The 25,897-nt window shown below is 40.5% G+C and overlaps 2 protein-coding genes across 2 annotated transcripts in view; one reads left to right on the top strand and one right to left on the bottom strand.

Moving 5' to 3' along the window:
* The window catches only part of NUFIP1 (nuclear FMR1 interacting protein 1), a 45,547-nt gene extending 34,375 nt beyond the window's left edge, over positions 1 to 11,172 (bottom strand). The window contains exons 1-5 of the mRNA XM_055335620.1: positions 10,753 to 11,172; positions 8,338 to 8,420; positions 6,219 to 6,317; positions 5,394 to 5,456; positions 4,536 to 4,612 (exon numbers count right to left, since the gene is read on the bottom strand). Coding sequence (XP_055191595.1) covers positions 4,536 to 4,612; positions 5,394 to 5,456; positions 6,219 to 6,317; positions 8,338 to 8,420; positions 10,753 to 11,155 — 725 coding nt within the window. The 5' untranslated portion in view covers positions 11,156 to 11,172. The remainder of the gene's footprint in view (positions 1 to 4,535; positions 4,613 to 5,393; positions 5,457 to 6,218; positions 6,318 to 8,337; positions 8,421 to 10,752) is intronic.
* A 118-nt stretch (positions 11,173 to 11,290) lies between these two features.
* The window catches only part of GPALPP1 (GPALPP motifs containing 1), a 40,277-nt gene continuing 25,670 nt past the window's right edge, over positions 11,291 to 25,897 (top strand). The window contains exon 1 of the mRNA XM_055336004.1: positions 11,291 to 11,477. Coding sequence (XP_055191979.1) covers positions 11,384 to 11,477 — 94 coding nt within the window. The 5' untranslated portion in view covers positions 11,291 to 11,383. The remainder of the gene's footprint in view (positions 11,478 to 25,897) is intronic.

The following is a 25,897-nucleotide window of genomic DNA, read 5'->3' as shown; positions in this document are numbered from 1 at the left end:
TGTGTCACAAAATCAGTCACTCTTTGTTCTTGTTTTAGTTCACCTTTCCACAGCAAACTACACTGCTACTACTAAACCACATCTTCCTTCTTGAAATCCTCTCCTCTACTGGCTTCCATGACATGTCATTTTCTTAGTTTTCTTCTACCTCTCTCTTGGCAGTATTACTAGTTTTTACTCTGTTAGGCTGTCTTCTCCTTTAACTCCAACCTCTCTCTGTGGGGAATGTCTTTACATTTCCAATTTCATGATTTAAAAATATCTATCCAGCCCAGTCTGGTCCAAGTCTCAATGTCTATGGAACATCTTAAGTCAAGTATCTCAGAATCTCCTTATATTCAACAATGTCTAAAATCAATACCTCCAAACCCTCTTTCAGGATTCAGCTTTCAGAGGTACTCGTATCAGGAACTTGGAAGACTCCTCAAAACCTCTTTCCTCCTCAACCTCATTATCATTTAATGCCAAATAGTGCCCATTTATCTCCCAAATGTTCTATAGCCACCTAGTTCTTTCTGTCCACACCACCACCATCTTTTAAAAACTTCTATCATCTCTTACCTATACTCAAGTTCCTAGAACATGCCAATCCATCTGACACCACACTATGCTCTCCTTCATCTTTTCCTAGTTATATCTGAACTCAGCTCAACCTTCCTATGTGAAGGAACACTGCACTCCTCCAGACTACATGAGATCCTTCTCTTATATGCTGAGGAGGAGGGAAGGATTGTGAGAGAGTGAAACAGCTAGACTTGTAGAACAGAGTCGTTGAAGGTGGGGATCATTAATAGCAGTCTAATTTTCCCAGAGATCAGGATTCAATTTATACAGCCACTACAGAGAAGAGAACCAAAGCTGGCAAATCAGAAACTCGGACCTTTCCTATTGCCTTAAGTGAACTCAAGACTTGAGATTGAACAACTAAACTAAGTTTGCTTAATTTCTTAGCTGCTTTATAATCTTTGCTGACTCGCAACCATGGTCATCCTCCCCAAAAGAACTAAACATTCATAAGAAGGGCCTGGCAGCTGAGCTGCACTAACTTCCCACTGATCAAAGTCAAAACTAGGTAGCAAGGAGAATAGCGTAGTGTTTTTAGCAGTTAGGTCACTTCCATCCCATTTAATAGAACACTGTCAGCATCCACTCTTCGAAAACTTAAGTGTCAGACAGGAAATGGGAGTTAATTCTTCTTGTTTATTATTCCTCTGTGTAAAATAATAAAAAGATACAACCAATTGACAAAAACAAAAAAGCAAAGCAAAAAACCATATAGAGAGTTGTGAGGAAAATAAACTATCTATAAAGAAGTCAGTTAAAGGGAGCGAGGTGCTTCAATTAGGTCTTGCTTCAGAATTCTTCATTAAGTCAAGCCATATCGTGGTCCTGACTATTCTGCTAAGTTTGACCATGCAATTGGCTAAACTCCCTTCAAGTCGAAATTCAAGTCTTCCTACCCTGCACCCTTTAACAGAAATCCAATCACCAAATATTTATTCTCTACACCCTAAATTCCAGGCGCAGTGCAAAGTGCAGCAGAACCAAAGATGTCCAAGCCTAGGGTTAACTATGATACAATGCAACAGATGCTAAAGTTGTATTCAAAAGCTACATAGTCACAAATGAGGTAGTAAATAGTATCTTAGGGTAGGGTGGTCCGTGGATTGGTAGCCAATCCACACACAATCTACACACTGATGCCAGAGTATAAAAATCAACTATGTTACTAAGTAAAATATTTAGATCAGCTACCATCTTTTTTTTTAATTTTTATTTATTTATGATAGTCACACACACAGAGAGAGAGAGAGAGAGAGAGAGAGAGAGAGAGAGAGAGAGAGAGAGGCAGAGACACAGGCAGAGGGAGAAGCAGGCTCCATGCACCGGGAGCCCAAAGTGGGATTCAATCCCGGGTCTCCAGGATCCCGCCCTGGGCCAAAGGCAGGCGCTAAACCGCTGCGCCACCCAGGGATCCCTACCATCTTTTTCCTAGCAAGATTTTTCTCTCAATAAAAAAAGTAATGTTTAAATTTACATTCTGGTACAAGTTCCTTATCTTATTACTGACAAGCACTCTGGCAGCACCAAGATAAAGAAAATAAAGATTAAGGAGAGAGTGACAAATCAGGTGACATTTAAGACTAGTATTTCAAGATAGCAGCAGTCTGCCACGGAAATACAGAGAAAAGGCATTCTAGTATACCCTATTCCTGATGGCCTGAACTCCTTCATTTGTTAGCCAAAGATGTGACTGAAACTCTATTAAATCAACCGAGTCCATGCTGACTGGCTAGACTCGACTTGCTTAAAAATTAAACTCTTCTGCGGGTCCTTTCACCCTCATCCATCTCTGCACACAGTATTCATAACTGATACTTATATATACGTCAACTAAATTCTGTTTGTTCTCAGTTGGTTCTAAATCTTTATGTTTATGCTTGCCTCCCTCAGAATTACCTCTACAACTTTAAAGGGCAGTAACTAACGTTTTCATCTAATGGTATAACACCTGCCACAACACTACATATATAAGTGGATTTAAACTAAAAACGTAAGATACCATGGATGGACCTAGAGGGAATTATGGTAAGTAGAGTAAGTCGGAAAGAGAAAGACAAAAACCATATGATCTCACATATGTGGAATCTGAAAAATAAAACAAGCTAAATAATAAACAAACAAAAAGCAGAGTAAAACCAATAGATACAGAGTACAAACTGATGATTACCAAACAGGAGAAAGTGGGAAATGGGCCAAATGGCTGAAGGGGAGCGGGAGACACAGGCTTCCAGTTATGGAATGAATAAGTCACTGGGATAAAAGACTCAGCATAAGAATATGGTCAATTGGGATCCCTGGGTGGCGCAGTGGTTTGGCGCCTGCCTTTGGCCCAGGGCGCAATCCTGGAGACCCGGGATCGAATCCAACGTCGGGCTCCCGGTGCATGGAGCCTGCTTCTCCCTCTGCCTATGTCTCTGCGCCTCTCTCTCTCTCTCTCTCTGTGACTATCATAAATAAATAAAAAAAAAAATTTAAAAAAAAAAAAAAAGAATATGGTCAATTGGAATATGGTCAACTGGAATATTACACCAGTGTTGTACAGTGACAGACTGCAGCTACACTCGTGGTGAGCACAGCTTACCATATAAACTTGTGGAATTACTATGCTGTATACCTGAAACTAATATGACATTGTATGTCAACTATACTCAAATACTTTTCAAAAACACAGAAATATATATTGTAAGAGGCTTAAAAGTGAGAAAGTGCTGTATAAAAGCAGTAAGATATGCTGCCGTGTCTTTCATCATACATTTACTCACAACCTCATGTTGGACCCAAGGCACGTATAAATGAACGAATAAAACATGTCATGTTTTATTGTTTGCTGGGCATCTGATCAAGCTTATCTGACTCACATATTGAAGACTTTAAGGATGATGACTGGTGATAATACCTAAAATTTTACTAACGTCTTCTTTTCATAAAGTCCACATGGTTTCAAGTTATTTGTTACAAACAAAAATGTTGAATTTAAAAATAAACCAAAAAGTTAAATGAAGAACAAAGTAAAAATTTGACTTGCCAGTCAAGAGTTTTAAGTATTTTTCCTGACGTTGGAAGATAACCATCCTTTTTTCATCTCAGGCTCTCCTCATTTTTTAATTCCAGAAAAACATCATTTGACTTAAAAACGCATCTCACTATTCTAATAATAGTTCTACCTAGTTTCGGCTTCAGGATGAGCTGTCATATTCCTTTCTAATAAGACAGTAAAATAGTGTCTTACTGGGATTTTTCCTGAGAATATTCAAGCTAGACATCTATTAAACTTTCTTCTCTGATAAGCATAAAGCTACAAGACACCTGGTAAGGCTCAAATTTCTTAGACATTACTTAAAGAAAAAAATTCCTGGTCTTTTAAAATTAAGGATAAACTCATGTATCATTGCTATATTCCCTATACCTAGCATACTTCATTCAACAAATTTTTGTTGGAAAAAAAAAAAAAGAAAAACAAAGTAAAGTATTACGTATTGTTTTAATAAGAGTACCCACTCAAAAAAAAAAGAGTGCCCACTCATTATTGCCTGAGCACTGAACATCTAACAAAGGTGGCATGCAGGAGCTCCCCTCAAAGAGTAGAGTACAGTCCCATTATGACTGGTTATTTATAAAGAATTCTTACTAGGTCCTCTTAAAACGTATTCAATAATAGCCTCATGTAATAGAGCTCACAGCCCATTCCCTAGTACCAACATTATAAGGGAATTCAATGACTACACTAATAAAAATTGTATGCTTCTTTTTAAAACATCAAGTAACAACCTCAAATTCACTATATACCTAGTCTGAAGAACAGCAAAAATAGTACTAGTCATTTTCAGAGGAATATTTGTAATGTTAAAAAAAAAAACCCAAATTTCCTTTTTCAAATCACTCATTAGTGCCAGAATGGTCATTATTTGGAAGTATTCAACCTTGCCACAGTAAAAGAAAGTTATTTCACTAGTTCTGAACTCTTGACTCACTTCCTTCTTTCTTCTCTCCATCTTGCAATCTCCTCTGGAGTGTCTAACTTGATCTTCTTCATACCAGGAGCATGCATCTAGGGAGAAAAAGCCTGCTGAACATCAGGAAGCATATTGTACGTATTGTTTTTTTTTTAACTTTTTATTTTTTTAAGTAGACTCCATGCCCATATGGGGCTTGAACTCACAACCCTGAGATCAAGAGTCACATATTGTACTGACTGACTCACTCGGATGCACCCATATCGTATGTTTCTGATAAATTTCAAGTATCATGGGTGATGATGGAGACTCTGTACTCAACATTAAATTTACTAGCAGAGAAAATTTTAAAACTAAGTAAGCAGGTTTTACCCATCCATTATGACTTCTCCTTTAAAGGAAAAGGAGTAATTTCTTGAGTGTTTAGATTGGTGCAACTGATAAAGAGAAAAGGAGTAACATAACTTTGGTTACGAAGTAGGTATATGACCATTTCTCAACTGACATCAAATACACAAATGAATAATCTACCAACCAAAACTGATTGAGGTAGCTGAAGAAATAATGATACACAGAATGATTTGAAGCAGCACCATGCAATAAAACAAGCACAGAATTTGTGGTCAAGAAAATCAAGTACAATAATCAGTTCTAAGGCCCTGGTTAAGTCATTTTTTTAAAATCTATTAATTCTGACCAACAGTTACCTACTTCACATAGTGGTTCATGAAGATAAAATTGAATACAAAGTACAAGTAGTCATGAATGTTACTTATTATTAGGCTATATAAATGTAGAGCTGTGAGGATAACAAATCAATGAAATAAAAAGCATGAATTTTTTAGGAAAAAAAACAAAAATGCAACAAGAACTTACATTTCTCCAATGGAATTGGACAATCTTCTCATGTGCACTAAAAGAACAATCTACTTCAGGACACTGCAAGAATTTTTAAAAAAAGTCTATTCAATATATTCCATATTAAATTTATCCTACTACTACATATTCAAACATAATCTGGTTGAATTACATAGTTATCCCATCTACGTGCTGTTATCATCCCATACTTATGTCAACAGCAAAACAAAAAGCACTCCAAATCGGGAGTACTTTTAAGTACTTAATAAGGTACAAACCATCCTTCAAGAGTGATGGGCCATGGCAAATTACACAGTGTGATTAAATGGTCAAGGGTAGCCTTAAAGCAGAAAAACCACACAAAGGTGCATAGAGCACCTGGAGGTGAGGCCCAGGACTCTTACAAAGCAGAAGTGATATACACACAGCTGTCAGACCTCTCTTCTTTGCTGCCATCTAGCCTCTTCCTGAAGTAGTGGGCTCCCCACCCTCACACCCCAAATCCTAGGGTCACTGTCTCAATTTATCAAGTCATCAAACAACTTTTCTATGAAAACTATAAACTTTTAAGGAAAAAAAGTTCAGAATTTCTACCAAATATACCCATTTTGCTAAATAAATTTCAGGACAGGGGCAGCCCAGTGGCTCAAGCGGTTTAGCGCCGCCTTCAGCCCAGGGCGTGATCCTGGAGACCCGGGATCCAGTCCCACGTCAGGCTCCCTGCATGGAGCCTGCTTCTCCCTCTGTCCGTGTCTCTGACTCTATGTGTCTCTCATGAATAAATAAATAAAATCTTAAAAATAAATTAATTAATTAATTTCAGGACAACCAATAAAAACCTACTTTCATGTGTTCAGACATGTGTTTATCATACTTTTCTTGATTTTTAAAACCACGATCACAGGTATCACAAAAACAATGAAAAACTGGTTCCTTTCTTTTCTGCAAAGAAAAACAGAGAGGCATTAGGCTTTTAATAAAAAATTTTTAACCAATAACAAAAATATAACCATCCTTCCAGTAGTACATACTTTGATTTTTCATATAACCCCTGCATGTGGGAGAAACTTCTGAATACATTTCTAATGAAGGGATAATTCTGTTTACTTTATTTTTAGGAAATGTATTAAGAAAAGCCAAGCATGATAAAGAAATTTTAGAGCCACCGGGGTGGTTCAGTGGTTGGGCATCTGCCTTTGGCTCAGGTTGTGATCCCAGGGTCCAGGGATTGAGTGCTGCATCAGGTTCCCTGCGAGGAGCCTGCTTCTCCCTCTGCCTCTCTTTGTGTCTCTCATGAATACATAAAGTTTTTTAAAAAAAAATTTTTTTAAAGGTTTTTTTTTTTTTTAATTTTTATTTATTTATGATAGTCACAGAGAGAGAGAGAGGCAGAGACACAGGCAGAGGGAGAAGCAGGCTCCATGCACCAGAAGCCCGACGTGGGATTCGATCCTGGGTCTCCAGGATCGCGCCCTGGGCCAAAGGCAGGCGCCAAACCGCTGCGCCACCCAAGGATCCCTAAAAAAAAATTTTTTTTTAACAGAGTAGAACTAATACAATCTGTGAATAGATTTCAAATTGGTAATCTAATTAAGAGCACAGCATATGGGGATGCCTGGGTGGCTCAGTCAGTTAAGTGTCTGCCTTCAGCTCGGGTCATGATCCCGGGGTCCTGGAATCTAGCCCCACATCAGGCTTCCTGCTCCATGAGGAGCTGGCTTCTCCCTCTCCTTCTGCCTGCCACTCCCCCTGCTTGTGTGCTCTCTCAGTCTCTGTCAAATGAATAAATAAAATCTTTAAAAGAAAAAAAAAAAGAATCATTTAGTAAAGGTCAGTTATTTATTCCCAATTTGCTATTTTTATGCTTAAACATAAAACAAAAAAGATTACAACGATAGACTACATAGGAAAAGGTCTTCCATTGTTTAATGCTGGGATTATGTTAATACATTATACATGCACAATATTTTGTTAGTGTTAGTGACTCAGTTTTCATGCCAAAACGAAGGACATAATTTCAAGCTGCAGACTTTATTCAACTCATTCTAAATTAATGACATTTTTTTTTTTAGATTTTATTTTTAAGTAATCTCTACACCCAACGTGAGGCTCAAATTTACAATGCCAAGATCAAGAGTCACATGCTGTACCAACTGAGCCAGTCAGGCACCCTGACATTTATATACCTTAAAACAGACCAGATTTATCAGCTTCATCAGAATAAAGGAAGCTGGGGCACCCAGGTGGCTCAGTTCATAATATAGGGTCCTGGGATCAAGCCCTAAGTCAGGCTCCCTTCTCAGTAGGGAGTATACCTCTCTTTCTTCATCTGCCTCTATGTCCACTTATGCTCTGTCTCTCTCAGATAAAGATAAATAAAACCTTTTAAAAATACATTTAATTTTAATTGAATTTGAAACAAAAAAAAAGAAACTACTGCAAATGTTTTTTTAATCACAGAAATATTTGTTCCTCAAATATCCCTGTGTCAAAACAAAAAAGATTATAAAAAATAAAAGATTTGTGTCATTGTAATTTGTTAACTCCATGTTTTCAATTTTACAGGAGAAAAAGTCTGGATTTCCATCCTTCTCCCTAAATTCCACCCTTCTTCCCTCAATTCTCTAGTTACGTGTGTGTACGTATATATACTTTTTTTTTTTTTAGTTTACCAAGATTTAATAACAGTTACATTTACTCGTAATCATAATTCTCAATTTATTCAAGAAAATATACTTAAATGGACTGTTTTCTGTTTCTACAATTTCTCCATTTATTTCTCAAAAAGATTTTGCTTCAAGTTTTTACTTAAAGCTAAGATCCTTAAAGATCCCATTATAGTTAAGGCCTCACTGTGTCAATTATGGACGTAAAACACTGAGACAGTTATGATAGAAACACAAGGAATAAAACAGTGACTTAGGGACCCAAGTGTCACATTCAAGAATATCTTTAAAAATACCTTTTTTTTCTGTTTTCTACTGGGAGGGAGGTTGACATCAGTGAACTTTGCATCATATTTTCGTGGAAAATAAGAATGATTAACTAAAAAACAAAAAGAAACCTGTAAATATTTGCAATTATACAATTTTTAAATTTTATTTGTTCTAACATGTCACAAATACTTGAGTAAAAACTGCCATTTTTAAGAAGAAAAGTAGTTCAAACTAATAAAGATTAAGACTATAGTCTACCAAATAAGTATTTTTCAAGTAAATATGTTGTTACATATTTACATGTAACAATTTACACGTCCATACATGCTTTAGGTGTCAAAGTAAAGAAAGAAATGGCCACTCAAACCTGATAAAATTTGTTACAGTTATTTCAAACATTAGAAATGTAAATAATAAAATCCCGATACAGCACTTTCAGCATCAACTTTACAGCAGGAAAACAGAGTTGTGAAATACATTTTCTCTCACGTTCTTTCCTCTGCTATTGCCAAGACCCAACTCTGAAACCTTATCTCACCTAGATTACTAGCACAGGCTTCCAGACTGTCTTCTAGTTCACAAGCCCTCTCTTCCAACAGACTCTACACATTTTCACCACAAAAATAATCCTCCAATGGTCACAATCCTGGAAAATCTATAAATGGCTTCCCAGAGCCCTTTAATGAGATCCCAGTTTATTTTCTCATCCTACTCTTCCCCCATACCCTCCACTTACTTTGCTTCACTCACACAAGAACAGAGCAGTTCTCAGAACTCCCCTTGTATTCACACCTCTTTGCCCATACCTGAAAAGTATCTCTTCCTAAACCCTACACATCTCCCAACGCGCTTCTTCCAAAAGCCTTCCCCAAATTCCTCTACATGCCTCCATCACCAGTCATGCTGTGCTGTGACTTATATTTATGAACCCGTCTCACCGGACTCAGGACTGTCTTAGAACATTCATATTCCCGGCATTCGGCAAGCAGTAAACGCTGATTTGGATTCGAGTTGATGTAAATTAAAGCTCATGCAGAATTGGAGAAGGGTTTTAAGTGAACAATCTTGTGGCTTTAACTATGACCTATAAGCTGATTGGTTCCAGACACCAATCTCCCCTGAAAAGTACAACCTAACAGCCTCTTCGATATCTCCATTTGACACCAACATATTCCAAGCTCAACTCCAGGGTCTTCCTTCCAAATCTGTTCCATTCCCATCCTTCCGCTTGTTTGGGGGAAAAAAAAATTGTTATTCTTGTCTTGACCTCACACCTTACATCTGATCCTGGAGCAAACCGTGTTGGCCCTTCCCTCCCCTCCAAACAGATCTAGAATCCAACACTTTCATCCATCCCCCGAGCTCCACCCTGGTGGTCCGAGTCCCCAATATCTCTCACTTGGATAACTCCAATACCTTCCTAACTCCTCTCCCTTTAGGTCAATAACCATTAGCAGCAGCATTAATCCTTCTAAAATGTAAATCAAGTCACGTCACTCCCTTGCACCACCCCTATCACAAGAGCAAAAAGTCAAAGTCCCACCGTCTACAAGGCCCTAGCAGGTCGGCCCTCTTCCCCGATCTTCTACAGTTCTGTCCCCAGGCTTGTTCCTCTTGGCTTCGGTTCTGATCTACAGCTCCCGCCTCCAAGTCTTTGCACTTGCACTTCATTCTGCCTGCATCCCTATTCCCCCAGATGTCATCCACCAATGTATCCCTCACCTCCCTGTAGCCTTTGCTCCAAAGCTGACTCTTTACGACTGACACTTATTTTATTTATTCTTTAAAAAAAAAAAAAAAAAAAAAAAGACTGACACTTAAAACTGCACTCCCTATCATTCCTCTTTGGCTCTCTATCTCGCCATGGCCCTCACTGCCTTCTAATACACACTGCTTTATTCTGTCTTCCTCCGCCAGGAAACGTGAAGCTCCATAAAGGTAGGGATTTTTGTTATGTTTCGATCACTGCTATATCCCCAGTTCCTGGTACACAGCTGGAATTCGATAAATAACTCCTGAACAGGGGATCCCTGGGTGGCGCAGCGGTTTGGCGCCTGCCTTTGGCCCAGGGCGTGATCCTGGAGTCCCGGGATCGAGTCCCACGTCGGGCTCCCTGCATGGAGCCTGCTTCTCCCTCTGCCTGTGTCTCTGCCTCTCTGTGTCTCTCTCTGTGTGTGTGTGTGTGTCTCATGAATAAACAAAATCTTTAAAAAGAAAAAAATAAATAAATAACTCCTGAACCGGACTGAAGAGGCGGGGAAAACATTACCGTCCGACAAATTGTGAGACGTTGATGAGCAGACAGACTCCAGGACTGCAGGACAGAATCAGAAGTAGAGATGAGGAAAAAAGGGGAAAGTGGGAGAGGAAGGAAGGGGAGAAGAAGAGGAAAGTAAAGGAAAGTAAAGGGTGGTAAGGAGGGGGCGGGGGTAACAGCCTACCCGGAGTCTTCTGATGCCCCCGAAAAGCACCAGACGACTGTCTCCAGTACCAGGATGTCGAAGCCTGGAAGTTCCAGGACGGCTGGCCGTTGAGGGGAGGCTGAGCATCAAGGGGGTACTGGGCGTCGAAGGGAGGCTGCGCCCCGGGGAGAATCTGGGCGTCGAAGGGAGGAGGCGCCTCGGGGAGCGCCTGGGCCTCCCGGGAGGGCCGCCCCTCCGAGGAAGGCTCCGACCCTCCCAGAGAAGGCGACGACGAAGGCGGCGGTGGCGGCGGCAGCATTGCCCAGAGCATCCAGTTGTCCCGCAGCGAGGCAGGGTCGCTCAGAGGCCCCAGCGCCGGGGTCAGCTCGGACGACGGAAACCACCCCGCAGAAGCCACGGAATCGCCGGCCGGCTCAGCCATGCCTCCCGCCAGGCAGCGAGCCCAGCGTGCGAATGCGGAACGGGCTTTAGGCGTCACTTCCGCTTTTCGCGACTTGCGCGGCTCCGCCAACCACAGGCTGCTACGTCATCGGCAGGCGCCGGAAAAGGGCGTGCGCAAAGTGCGGCGCGAGGAGCCGGGGCTGCCTCTTGGCGGACGGGAGTCTGTGTGGTTAGAGGCGTAGGGCCGGACGGGTGTCCGCCCCCGCGGATGGCGAGGGATCTGATCGGGCCGGCGCTGCCGCCCGGCTTCAAGGCTCGGGGGACAGCGGAGGAGGAGGAGGAGGAGCGAGCCCGCAGCCCCGGTGAGCGGCGGCGCCTGACGCTGCCCGCCTGCCCGCCCCTTCCCGGGCCCGCCGTGAAGAGACGTCCGAGGCCTTAAAGGGCGGAGCAGGGGCAAGTGGGCGCGGCCGACCGCAGCTAACCTGGCTTCTCCAGCGGTAGCGGGAGGTGGAGGGGTGGGGGGGAGGAGGCGGGGGGGGGGGGGCGGGGAGATGCTGGGAATCGTTACGACGGTGAGGTCTTACTTAGCTCCTGATGGGCTGGAGCCTCTGCTGACGATCGGTACACACTGTCGCTTCATCCTCCTAGCGACTGCGTAAGGTGGTTATTATATGTGTAAGGTGATATCGTTAGGAAGTAAGATTGTTCTTATTTCCATGCCGCACACGGGGACCCCGAGGCCCGACCGCCCGGGCTCCTAACCTCCGTGCCCTTTTGCCTTCCGGGGTCCTTGCAGAAGATGCTCTGCAGAAGATGCTCCGACCCGCTCTCCTAGCCCGTCTTCCTGTCGTTGAATCCGACACGCACAGTCCAGTGCTGAAACCAGGCCCGAGTTTCTCTAGGCTCTTTCCGGCCTCGCTCCGCTTCTTGACACTCTCAGCCAAACTCCTACCCCGATCTCCAAGGCCCAGCGTGAATGTCAGCGAAGGCCTCAGGGAAGCTTTTCCAAACTCTCCCAAGAATTGACACGCCTTCCTTTTTTTTTTTCTCCCCTCCCCACAGGGTTTTCTTCTACTTATTTTTTTTTTAAGATTTTATTTATTTATGTGTCATGAGAGACAGAGATGGAGAGAGAGATGCAGACACACAGGCAGAGGGAGAAGAAGGCCCCATGCAGGGAGCCCGACGTGGGAGTCCATCCCGGGTCCCCAGGATCACGCCCTGGGTGAAAGGCAGGTGCTAAACCGCTGAGCCACCCGGGGATTCCCCTTAATACACTTTTAAAAAATGACTCGTGTCATATCTTCCTGCACCGTTTACAGTAGGATCCTCTCGCTGTAACACACAGAGTGGGCACTTCCTATATGCCAAATAAACGCTTCCTATCTATCTCCTTTAATGTTTGTTCTAATTTGCAGACTGGTTTTGACACCAAAGTTGGAAAAGAGTAAAGCCGAAAGAGTAACCCTCCCGTTTCGTTTCTTTTATTTTGTTTTTTTAAAGATTTTATTTATTCATGAGAGACACGGAGGGAGAACTCTCCATGTCCATGCAGGGAACCGTATGCAGAACTCAATCCCAGGACCCCGGGATCATGCCCTGAGCCAAAGGCAGATGCTCAACCTCTGAGCCACCCAGGCATCCCTACCCTCTTATTTCTTAATTTATTTTCATCCTTTGACTCCCTGGGGGGGGGGGGGCATGTTTCCACCTAGAGCTTTTTTTTTTTCCCCCCCCAGATCTCCTTTCTGTCATAAGGGCTATAAACTCATGTTTTTTACTTTTTGCAAGGAAGGATCCGTTTAACTCAAGTTGAAGAAAAGTGGGGTTAACCAGGTTTTTTTGGTTGGGTTTCTACATGCATGTTGTTTTGGATTCACCGTATTTCCTGATTTTAAACCAAGGCAGGATTTGCAGGTAAATAACCACTATCTCCCAAATAGGTACTTCTATTTGATTCACTTCCATCATTCTACAGCATTTATTTCAGGTACTCCTTTCTCTGTCCATTCTTGTTGCTTTTGTGCATTCCTTCTCTTCTCACCCCCCATGCTCAACACTTAACACTGTGTGTATGTACCCTCCACTATCTTTTTGGTTTTTTTAAGATTTTATTTATTTGAGAGAGAGAGAGAATGAGTGCTGGTGTGCGTGCAGGCAGGGGGAGGGGCAGAGAGAGAAGCAGGCTCTTCACTGAGCAGGGAGCCCAAGGAGAGGCTCAATCCCAAAACCCTGAGATCATGACGCAAGCTGAAGGCAGCTCCGTAGCCAGCTGAGCTACTCAGGTGCCCCCCTCCCCCAATCCTGACCAAGTTTTACCCCCGCCTGGCACATAAAAGATCCTTGGTACATATTTGTTGGCTTCACTTCTTCACCAAGCACAAATTCTTGCACACAGCCTGTCATTTTTAACACAAAATATGCCCCCTGCTGTAATTCCATTCCCTTCATAACCTCCTGGAATTCTGATCCTAGAACTGTTGCCCAAAAAATGTTTGAGATTTTTTTTTTTCTCATTATGCTTCTGTCTGGTTTCTTAAGTTTATGAGTACCACTATCCTTGAAATGCACTCTGTGACATCCTAGACGTTCCCTTTGTGCTATTCTCCAGTCACTACCTGCTTCCCCATCCCTTTTTCCACCAGAGGGTAATTACTGTCTTGACTTATGTTTAGTTTTGTGTGCTTTAAGTAAATGGAAAAATACAAAGATGAACTCTTTTGCAACTGGCTTCATATTTTGGCATAACGTTATTTTGTGAAATCCATCATGTTGATGAATTATTGTGGCGGTTATTACAGATCGTTTATTGTCAGAGCTACCTAGCAGTGTATTAGGGGGATTTTCTGCCATTTCCTTACCTAGTTTACTCTCATGGACATTTGAGTAGTTTCCCCTTTTTGGCAGTTAATAAAGTGCTGTTATGCATTACAGTACACGTCTTTCAGTGAACACATGGTGCGTCCCATTTGAAATTTTTGGATCATTGGATATGCATATATTCTGTTTTAGTGGACACTGTCAGTTTCCAAAGGAGTACCAGTTTGCACTCATTCCATGTTCTCACTTAGTTGTTTCTGTCTTTTTAATCTGATGGTTTGCAGCAGTATCTCCTGGTAGTTTTAATTTGCAGTTCTCTGATAACAAATGAAGTTGACTACCTTTTTCAGATGTTTTTTGGGAAATGTGGATGTGTGTCAGTCTTTGTTCGTTTTTCCACTGATTTGTCTGTCTTTCCTTACTGACCTGTTGGGTTTGTTATATATTCTTATCGGGTCTTCAGTCATGCTTGTTGCAAATATCTACTCTAATTCTGTGGTTTACCTTTTCACTTTCTCATTAATAGGTTTTGATGAACAGCAGTTCTTAATTTTAGCACATTTTGATTTTTAGTTTGTTTTCTTTTATAGTTAGAGCCTTTTGTACCCTATTTATTTATCTGCAAGAGAGTAGATGAAGTGATGGCTCGTAGCTCCTTTAAGGCTACAGAGTTGTTCTTCATTCTATACTACCAATGTTACTGTTTTAGCTTTCACATATTTGCAGTCCATCTGGAATGGGTAGTTGTGTGTGGTGTGAGGTAGGGGTGAAGATTTATTTTTTTCCTCACAGATATCCAATTGATCCATCACCCTCCCTTCTCCACTGTACTATAATGTCACCTTTATAAATCATGTGACCATGTATGTGCATCTAGTTTTTTTCCTTTTCATTCTGATAAAATATACATAACATTTGCCATGCTAACCATTTTTAAGTGTATCGTTCATTATTAAGTACATTCACTCTGTGCAACCATCACCACTATCCATTTCCAAAACATTTTTCCTCTTGTAAAACTGAAGCTCTGTACCCATTAAATAGTGAGTCCCTGTTCCCACTTCCTCCAGCCTCTCGCAACCACCATTCTACTTTCTGTCTCGTGAATTTAACAACTCTAGGTCTTTCATGTAAGTGGAATCATACAGTATCTATCTTTTTGTGACTGGCTTCTTTCACTTACCGTAATGTCTTCAGGGTTCATCAATGTTGTAGCACGTGCCAAAATTTCCCTCAGTTGGGGATTCTTAAGCCCAGCCAGATATCTGCCCGTGTTCCGCATACTCAGCTACCTCTCTGAAAGAGATCACTGACAGAGTTCAGAGGAGGGAATGAGCACACAGATCTGAGATGGAACAAATTAACTTTATTCAAATAGTCTAGAATATTGAATGCTGAGGAATGTCCCCTCAGATCATGGGGGAGATGTTTTCTCAAGACAGTCCCTATACTCACTCCTACAGCTGCTTTGTGGAAGCTAAGTGGAGCCTTAACTATTCTGACTCCCAACTCCAGATTCCTCATGTGCAATGACCTTCACCTCCACTAATTTCAGCTGTATTTGGAATCACACACTGGACTCTTCCATCTCTGAAAACTTAAGTTCAAATTTCATTCAGAGCAGGAACCTGTTATTCAGCCATCATTCTCGCTCAGTTATTCCCTTTATACTTGTTTTTTTATTTTTGTTCTTTAACGTCATTGGGCTATGCAGTCTCTGCCCTCTGTGTTGGTCTCCTCCTTTTAATCACTTCTGCCCCTGCGTGACTTAGACTTCATGAGCCATCACTTCATCCACTCTCTTGCAGTATTTTCAACTGCTTTACCCATTAGGTATCTGTTAAACCTATCCGGCAAAACCCCAGCTCTGGATGAATCCAAATGTTGGCCTCTTGTGAGCCTACGGCTAGCCTTCCAAAGCTGCTGGAAAAAACCTCAGACCTCCACAGGCTAATGTTATTAAAAATTATAATCTTCTCCCTAAGTGAGTTCTCCGCTCTGCCCAGCAATCCTCAAAGGCTTCTCACATGCAGCTCCCTTCCCCCGTAGTCAACCATGTTTTCTTAAAAGCGTCTTTCTCTTTCTTAGGCTATCTCTCCCTCTACTCTGCTGAGCGGATAAATGCCATCTTAAAAGAACTTCCTCGATTTTCTGTCACTATGCCTAAAACTTTCATGAATCTTTTTTGTCTTCCCTTTGATTACTGTAGAAAAGATACACTGCCTTCCTTTAAGGTTAATCCTTCATTTTTACTCTGAATTCCTTTGCTTATTTATTCTCAGGGCTCCTAGCCCATAGCATGTGACCAAAGCATTCCAATCTTTCCCGTCTTTATGAAAACTCTACTTCACATCCCCCTGTAGCTAGTGTTCTCTCTCTGGATCCTCTCCATTTTCTCCTTACCTTTTGTGTTGTAGCCTTTTAACCTACTGCATTCTGGCTCCTGTTCTTGGCAGTCCACTGAGAATGTTGTCACCAATTCCACTGTGATAATAAATGAAGACCACCCAACAATTGCTTTTTAGCACATTTTGCTAAGTCCAAGGCACTCTTTTGAGTCCTGACCTTACTTGACCTCACAGCAAGCAATCTAACCCCATGAATCCCTCCTTTCTATCCATTCTTGGCTCCAGTTCCCTGGTTACATTTCAGTTTTTCTACATGTGCTAGGCCCTTATGCTTCCAGGTTCTTGGAGTTGCTTTTGCCTCTGTCTGGACTGCCTTTCCTCCAATCCTCACCCCTTTTGTCCAGGTAACTCACTTGAATCTTTCAGCCCCATTCCAACCATCACTTTTTCTAGGAAGCATTATCTGACGTAAGTAACTATTCCTTGCAAAAGACTGGGTTGAGTTCTCCTTATTGATATTTCTGTGCCTAATCTTGTCACAGGATCAGCAATCTTTTCCTATAAAGGACCAGATAGTAAATATTTTAGGCTTTGCAGGTTAACAGGCAAAATCGAGATTAGTGTGAAAGTATGTATACAATAAGAGAGGAAACAAATTTTCATAAATTTTTATTGTTGAAATTCAAAACAGGGGAGCTTGGGTTGCTCAGTTGGTTAAGCATCTGCCTTCAGCTCAGGTCATGATCCCAGGGTCCTGGGATTGAACCCTGCACTGGGCTCCCTGCTCACAGGGGAGCCTGCTTCTCCGTCTTTCCTTCCCTCTGCCTCTCCGCATTGCTCATGCACTCTCTCTCTCTCTCTTTCTCTCTCTCTCTCTCGAATAAAATCTTAAAAAAAAAAAGATTCAAAACATAAAGGAATACAATTTCATTGTAAATAAATCTAATGAGAAGAATGGTGAGAATAACATTTTGTTTAATTGGGGTTCTAAGTTAGTGTTCTCTATTATTACAATCCATTCCTGATCTGTAATGAGGGTTGTTTTTTTATTGTTGTTTTTTAGAGACAGCAGAAACGTGTATGTGTGCACCCGTACACATGAGGATGGGGGAAGGAAGAGATAGAGGGAGAGGGGGTACATGGAGAGGGAGAGAGAATCCTAAGCAGGCTCCAAGTCCAGTGCAAACCCAATGCAGGGCTGAATCTCACAACCCTGCAATCCTGATCCAAGCAGAAATCTATAGAGTCAGGTGCCAGGTACTTAACCAACGGAGCCATGCAGGTGCCCCTGTAATGAGGTTTTATGTACTATACTGAGTACATTTTTTTCTGTGCTTAATTTTGTGTTACAGATACTACAGGGGACAAATAATGAAATATAAGGCATAACTCCTATTTTCATGGAATTTATTATTTATTTGTAAAATTATCACTGCAGTGGGAGAGCTACCTTAATAATTATAGGATAGGGGATCCCTGGGTGGCGCAGCAGTTTAGCGCCTGCCGTTGGCCCAGGGCGCGATCCTGGAGACCCGGGATCGAGTCCCACGTCGGGCTCACAGTGCATGGAGCCTGCTTCTCCCTCTGCCTATGTCTCTGCCTCTCTGTGTGTGTGTGTGTGTGTGTGACTATCATAAATAAATAAAAATTTAAAAAAAATAATAATTTTTAGGATAGCATTACTGTTTTAGGACAGAGATGAACTAGTTCATTACAAATGCCTAAAATAATTTTGAGACAATTTATACACCTCTAAAGAAGGATACCTATAAAAAAGAGAAGCCAAGTATGCCCTTAGTTTTATTAGATAAAGTCTATAGTGTGGCTTATATCAACTTATATTTTTAATATTCTTTTTCCTTTTTAGGTCACTGTCTCTTAGTATTCTGTTACTTCAGTATGTGTATAAAAATTCCTTCTTTTGATACAACTTAAGTGGAATCTCACTCTTACATTATTTTTCCTGTGATCATTTTGAAAAAATAAGGCTTTGCATTCTTCTCAGATGAGTTTTATTTTCATCTATGTAAGTGTTCTCTTTTTTATGGACCCCACTTATTCCTTTAAAAATTTAAGGCAAATTAATCTGTTAGTTATAATACCAAGGACAGCATATATTTAGACCATTTAGCCTTGTAATCATTTGAACTATATAAAAGAATAGTAAATTTTTTCTTTTTTTTCTCAGGTTTTATTTTTTAAGTAAACGATACGCAACATGGGGTTTAAACCTAGAACTCTGAGATCAAGAGATGGCTGATCTCTAGACTGAGCAGCCGGGCACCCTGTAAAATCTCTTCTTGATCCAAACCAATCCAAAATTAGCTAGTTAGTGTCAAATTGACAAATTACATTGGTAAGAGTTTCATATAAGAAAAGATGGAAGCAAAAGAGAATATATATATATTCTCTTTAATATGTAGAGTGAAGAGGAAGATGTAAGAAGCAATTGCTATAGAAGGGAAATGTAATTCCTCCAATCTTTTTGATGATAAACTGTGACCTCTAGAATTTTGAAGAAAGGGGTATTTATGGAAGGTGGTATCCTCCCCTTCTTACTATAGTCTAAAAGGTGTTTTCTCTGGCAATTAATATAAATAAAGAGATAATTAGAAATTAGTAAAGACATTATTCATTACACTTGCAAGTCAGGTATGATTTCCATGTATAGTTGGGAAACACATACTATCTATTCAATCTTTTTTTTTTTTTAAGATTTTATTTATTTATCCATGAGAGACACAGACAGGCAGAGGAAGAAGTAGGCTCCTTGCAGGAAGCCTAATGAAGCACTCAATTCCAGGACCCTGGGATCACAACCTGAGCCAAAAGCAGACACTCAACCACTGAGCTGGTTGAGTGAACAGAAATTGGAGATATAGATCCTATCCCTTAATTCTTAATGTTTTCCTCTTTTTGCTGCCTAATCTTTTCTAGGCATGCTATATTACTAGTTTAGCATGTTCTAAAATTCCTACCTTTATTCAATGATGTATAGAAGAATATTGAAAAAAATGCATCAAGTTTTTTAAGATAAAAGTTTGGATTTTTAAGCCAATTTACTGTGAATTATGTATATGTTCTATAGAAATAAATCCAGAGGAGATAGGAAAAAATGTTCAGAAATAGACCAGGTGTCCAAAACTGGCCCTAACTTTTCCCCTGAGCTTTATACCAGCTTACCCAAGTACCAATGATAGTGCCACTGACATGTTTAGTGAGCATGTTAAAATATGAAAAACAAACTCTTGGGGTGCCTCGCTGGCTGAGTCAGAAGAACTTGCAACTCTTAATCTCAGGGTTATGAGTTCAAATCCCATGTTGAGTATAGAGATTATTTAAATAAATAAATAAACTTTAAAAAGAAAAAGATATGGAAAACAAACTCTTGACTTTTCCTCCAAACCTACTTCCCTCTTAGTCTTCCATGTATTAGAGAAGAGCATTACATAGAGAAAAGGCTGGAATCCAAGATGGCAGAGGACTAGGAGAACTTAGTTTCTTCTGGTCCTACGAATTCAACTAGGTAGCCATCAAATCATTCTGAACACTTACAAACTCAGCTGAGGATAGAATAGCTACAACTCTACAAGTAGCAAAGCTACCACTTTTCTGCAGGAAGGACAAGACAGATAAACTCACTTCAAAAAAGAGAACATGAGGCAGTAATGACTACCAGACACCTAATCATTATGGATGTAAGTAAGATGTTGGAACTAGAGTTCAGAATAACAATTATAAAGATACTAGCTGGGCTTGAAGAAAGCATGGAAGACACTAGAGAATCCCTTTCTGGAGAAATAACTAAAATCTAAGTCTAAATCAAAAAGGCTATTAATGAGATGCAATAAAATAATGGAGGCTCTAACTGCTAGGATAAATGAGGCAGGAGAGAGGATTAATGATATACAGGACAAAAGTGGAGACAATGGTGGAGAATAAAGAAGCCAAGAAAAAGATAAACAACTACTGGATCACGAGGGGAGAATTCGAGAGATAAGTGATACCATAAAGTGAAACAATATTAGAATAAATGGGGTTCCAGAAGAAGAAGAAAGAGGGGAGAAAGATAATATTGGAGCAAATTATAATGAAAAACTTCCCTAACCTGGGGAAGGAAACATTCAAGTCCAAGAAGTACAGAGAACCGCCCCCCTCAAAATCAATAAAAATAGGTCAACACCCTGACATATAATAGTGAAACTTGCAAATCTCAGAGACAAAGAGAAAATCCTGAAAGCAGCTCAGGACAAAGATCATAACCTACAAAGGTAGAAACATTAGCTGGCAGCAGAACTATCCATAGAGATGTGGCAGGCCAGAAAGTACTGGCATGATATATTCAGGGTGTTAAATGAGGAAAAATATGCAACCAAGAATACTTTATCCAGCTAGGATCTCATTCAAAATAGAAGGAGAGAGAAAAAGCTTCCAGGAGAAACAAAAGGATTTGTGATCACCAATCAGCCCCACAAGAAATATTTAAAAGGATCCTTTAAGCAGAGAGAAAGCCCAAAAGTAACAGACCAGAAAAGAACAGAGACAATATACAGAAACAGTGACTACAGGTAATACAATGGCACTAAATTCGTATCTTTCAATAGTTACTCTTAATGTAAATGGGCTAAATGTCCCAATCAAAAGACACAGGGTATCAGATTGGATAAAAAAGCAAGAACCATTGATAGGCCATCTGCAAGAGATTTGCTTTAAACCCACCTCCAGATTTAAAGTGAGGGCGTGGAAAACCATTTGTCATACTAATGGATATCAAAAGAAAGCTGAACTGGCAATCTGTATTTCAGACAAATTAGATTTTAAACCAAAGACTCTCATAAGAGATGAGGAAGGTTACTATATCATAATTGAAGAGTCTATCCAACAAAAAGATCTAACAATTATAAATATTTATGCCCCTAAAATGGGAGCAGCCAATTATATAAGCCAATTAATAACAAAATTAAGAAACACATCAATTAAAATACAATTGTAGTAGTGGACCTTAATGCCCAACTCACTGCAGTGGACAGATCATCTAAGTAAAAGATCAACAAGGAAACAAGGGCTTTGAGTGACACACTGGACCTGTGGACTTCACAGATACATTCAGAGCATTCCATCCTACAGCAACAGAATACGTATTCTTCTCAAGTGCACACAGAACATTCTCCAGAATAGACCACATCTGGGTCACAACTCCGATCTTAACTGGTACCAAAAGATTAGGATTGTTCCCTGCATATTTTCAGACCACAATGCTTTGCAACTAGAACTCAATCACAAGAAGAAATTTGGAAAGTACTCAAATACATGTAAACTAAAGAGCATCCTACTAAGAATGAAAGGGTCAACCAGGAAATTAAAGATTTTTTTTAAATCTTTTTAAATTTATTTATTTATGATAGTCACAGAGAGAGAGAGAGAGAGAGGCAGAGACACAGGCAGAGGTAGAAGCAGGCTCCATGCACCGGGAGCCCGATACGGGATTCGATCCCGGGTCTCCAGGATCGCGCCCTGAGCCAAAGGCAGGCGCCAAACCGCTGCGCCACCCAGGGATCCCAAATTAAAGATTTTTTTTTTATTTTTTTTTTATTTTTTTTATTTTTATTTTTTTTATTCATGATAGGCACACAGTGAGAGAGAGAGAGGCAGAGACACAGGCAGAGGGAGAAGCAGGCTCCATGCACCGGGAGCCCGATGTGGGATTCGATCCCGGGTCTCCAGGATCGCGCCCTTGGCCAAAGGCAGGCGCCAAACCGCTGCGCCACCCAGGGATCCCCCAAATTAAAGATTTTTTAAAAATTCATGGAAACAAATGAAAATGAAAATACAAGTGTTCAAAACCTTTGGGAAGAATCAAAGGCAGTCCTAAAAGGGAAGTATATAGCAATACAACCCTTTCTCAAGAAACGAGAAAGGTCTCAAAAACACGGCCTAACTTTACATCTAAAGGAGCTGGAGATGGGACACCTGGGTGGCTCAGCGGTTGGACGCCTGCCTTTGGCTCAGGGTGTGATCCCAGGATCCGAGATCAAGTCCCACATCAGGCTCCCTGCAGGGAGCCTGCTTCTCCCTCTGCCTGTATCTCTGCCTCTATCTCTCAGTCTGTGTCTCTCGTGAATAAATAAGTCTTTTTAAAAATAAATAAAGGAACTGGAGAAAGAACAGCAAATAAGCCCAGCAGGAGAAGAGAATTAATAAAGATTGGAGCAGAAATCAATGAAATAGAAACCAAAAGAATAGAACAGATCAACGAAACTAGGAGCTGGTTCTTTGAAAGAATTAATAAAATTGATAAACCCCTGGCCAGACTTATCAAAAAAGAAAAGAGAAAGGACCCAAATAAAATCATGAATGAAAGAAGAGAGAGCACAAACAACACCAAAGAAATATAAACAATTGTAAGAACTATATGCCATACAAACAATTATAAGCAACTATATGCAACAAATTAGGCAATCTGAAAGGAATGGATGCATTGCTAGAGATGTGTAAACTACCTAAACTGAAACAGGAAGAAATAGAAAACTTGAACAAACTCATAACCAGCAAGGAAATTGAAGTAATCAAAAATCTCCCAGCAAATAAGAGTCCAGGACCAGATGGCTTCCCAGGGGAATTCTATCAAACATTTAGGGAATTCGTACCTCTTCTTCTGAAACTGTTTCAAAAAATAGAAATGGAAAGGAAATTTCCAAACTTGTTTTATGAGGCCAGCACTACCTTGATCCCAAAACCAGATGAAAACCCCACCAAAAAGAATTAAAGACAATATCTCTGATAAACATGAATACAAAAATTCTCATCGAGACACTAGTCAATAGGATCCAACAGTACATTGAAAGGATTATTCACCACGACCAAGTGGGATTTATTCCTGGGCTGCAAGTGTGGTTCAACATCCGCAAATCAATCAATGTAACATGCTACATTAGTAAAAGAAAGGAAAAGAACTACATGATCCTTTCAATCAATGCATAAAAAGCATTTAACAAAGTACAGCATCCTTTCTTGATTAAAATTCTTCACAGTGTAGGAATGGAGGGAACCTACCCTAATATCATAAATGCCATCTACGAAAAGCACACAGCAAATATCATTCTCAATGGGGAAAAAACAGAGTTTTCCCCCTAAGGTCAGGCAGGGATGTCCACTATCACAACTGTTGTTCAGTATAGTACTAGAAGTTCTAGCCTCTGGAGCACCTGGGTAGCTCAGTCCGGTGGGTGTTTTCTTTCGGCTCAGATCATAATCCCAGGTGTTGGGATCAAGCCCACATCAGGCTCTGTGCTCAGCAGGAAACCTGTTGCTCCCTCTCCTTCTGCTTGCTGCTCCCCCCACTTGTGCTCATGCTCTCTCCTTCTCTTTGTCAAATAAATAAGATAATGCTAAAAAAAGAAAGAAATAGAAGACCTAGCCTCAGCAATCAGACAACAAAAAGAAAGAAAAGGCATCCATATTGGTAAAGAAGAAGTCAAACTCACTCTTCACAAATGACATGATACTCTGTGGAAAACCTAAAAGACTCCACTCCAAAATTGCTAGAATTTATACAGGAATTTAGCAAAGTAGCAGGATATAAAGTTAATGCACAGAAATCCATTGCGTTCCTATAGACTAACAATGAGACAGAAAGTGGAATGAAGGCATCAGTCCCATTTACAATTACACCCCAAACCATAAGATACTTAGGAATAAAGAAGCAAAAAATCTGTACTCAGAAAACTATAGAATGCTCATGAAAGGAATTGAAGACACAAAGAAATGGAAAAGCCTTCTATGCTCATGGATGAGAAAAACCAATATTGTTAAAATGTGTATGGTACCTAGAGTGATCTATACATTCACTGCAATCCATACCAAAATACCATCAACTTTTTTCACAGAGCTGGAACAAATAATCCTAAAATTTGTATGGAACCAGAAAAGATCACAAATAGCTAAAGGAACGTTGAAAAAGAAAACTAAAATCGGTGGCATCACAGTCCCTGGACTTTAAGCTCTATTACAAAGCTGCAGTCATAGGGACGCCTGGGTGGCTCAGCAGCTGAGCATCTGCCTTCAGCTCAGGGTGTGATCCCGGAATCCCAGGATCGAGTCCCACATCGAGCTCCCTGCATGGAGCCTGCTTCTCCCTCTGCCTGTGTCTCTGCCTTTCTCTCTGTGTCTCTCATGAATAAATAAATAAAATCTTAAAAAAAAAAAAAGCTGCAGTTATCAAGACAGTAAAATACTGGCCCAAAAACAGACGCACAGATCAATGGGACAGAATAGAGAACCCAGAAACGGACCCTCAAGTCTGTGGTCAGCTAATCTTTGACAAAGCAGAAAGCATAACCAATGGAAAAAAGTCTCTTCAACTGGTGTTGGGAAAATTGGACAGCCACACGCAGAAGAGTCCAACTGGACCGTTTTCTCACACCATACACAAAAATAAAATCAAAATGGATGAAAGGCCTAAATGTGAGAGAAGAATCCAAAAAAGCAACTCAGATTATGTCTCTCCAGAATTAAAACCTCTCAGTGACTACCTGTTATTAAAGCCCAGACTCCTTACCACATCTCATATCAGTATGTATTGAGTGCTTATTATATTCCACCTACTGTGTTAGATGCTTTGCATGTGTTAACATAATCTTCACAATGGACTTGTTATATTGGAAATATTAACTCCATTTTATAGATCAAGAGTATATTGGAAATATTATTAACTCCATTTTATAGATCAAGAGTATGTTATGGGCTCCTGGGTGGCTCAGTTGGTTGAGCAACCATCTCTTGGTTTCAGCTCAGGTCGTGATCTCAGGGTTGTGAGATCAAGCCCCATGTCCGATTCCTGCTCAGTGTGGGGTGGGAGGTGTCTGCTTCAGATTCTCCCTCTCCCTTCCCCTCACTGTGTGTGTCTGCGCACACGAGCTCTCTGTCTCTCTCTCAAATAAATAAATAAATCTTAAAGAAAGAGAAAGAAAAGAAAAGATCACACAGCTGGTTACCAGCTAAGCTGGAATTCAAAGCCAAGGAGTCTGACTCCAAAGCATACAGTCTGGCCCCTTTAAACTATCCCAACTTCATCTTGTTTTGCTAACTTGACTTTAGCCACACAAGTCTTTTTGTCCTTCAAGCATATCAAGCTTGTTTTCTCCATAGGACTTTTGCAATTACTATTTCTCCATCTAGAATGTTCTTCCTTCAGATTGTTGGATGGCCAGTGTCATCTCAAATGTTTTTTCTCCATCTAGAATGTTCTTCCTTCAGATTGTTGGATGGCCAAGTCTTCATTCAAATGTTTTTTTCTGGGAGGCCTTCCCTGACATCTGTCTTTAAAATTATTTTCCCACATATTCACGGTCACTCTTTATATTTGCTTACTTTTTATGTTGTTTTTGTGGAAGTATTTACTCAGCAAGTATTTGTTGAATGGATGAATGTTGACTGTTTGCTGAATGTTGTTTAGTATAGTGACTAAGGGTATAGTCTCTGAAATCACACTCCTGGATTCATATCACAACTCTCCTATTTAATTGTGTGAAGTTGAGCAAGTTGCTCTCTGCCTCAGGTTCCTCATTTCAAAGATAGAAATTATGACACTTCCCTAATAGAGTTGTTAGAATCAA

The sequence above is a fragment of the Nyctereutes procyonoides genome, unplaced genomic scaffold (genome assembly GCF_905146905.1).
Source record: "Nyctereutes procyonoides isolate TBG_1078 unplaced genomic scaffold, NYPRO_anot_genome, whole genome shotgun sequence".
Taxonomy (NCBI): domain Eukaryota; kingdom Metazoa; phylum Chordata; class Mammalia; order Carnivora; family Canidae; genus Nyctereutes; species Nyctereutes procyonoides.
Note: the sequence above shows the minus strand (reverse complement) of the source record. Positions and strands in the feature narration are given on the sequence as shown.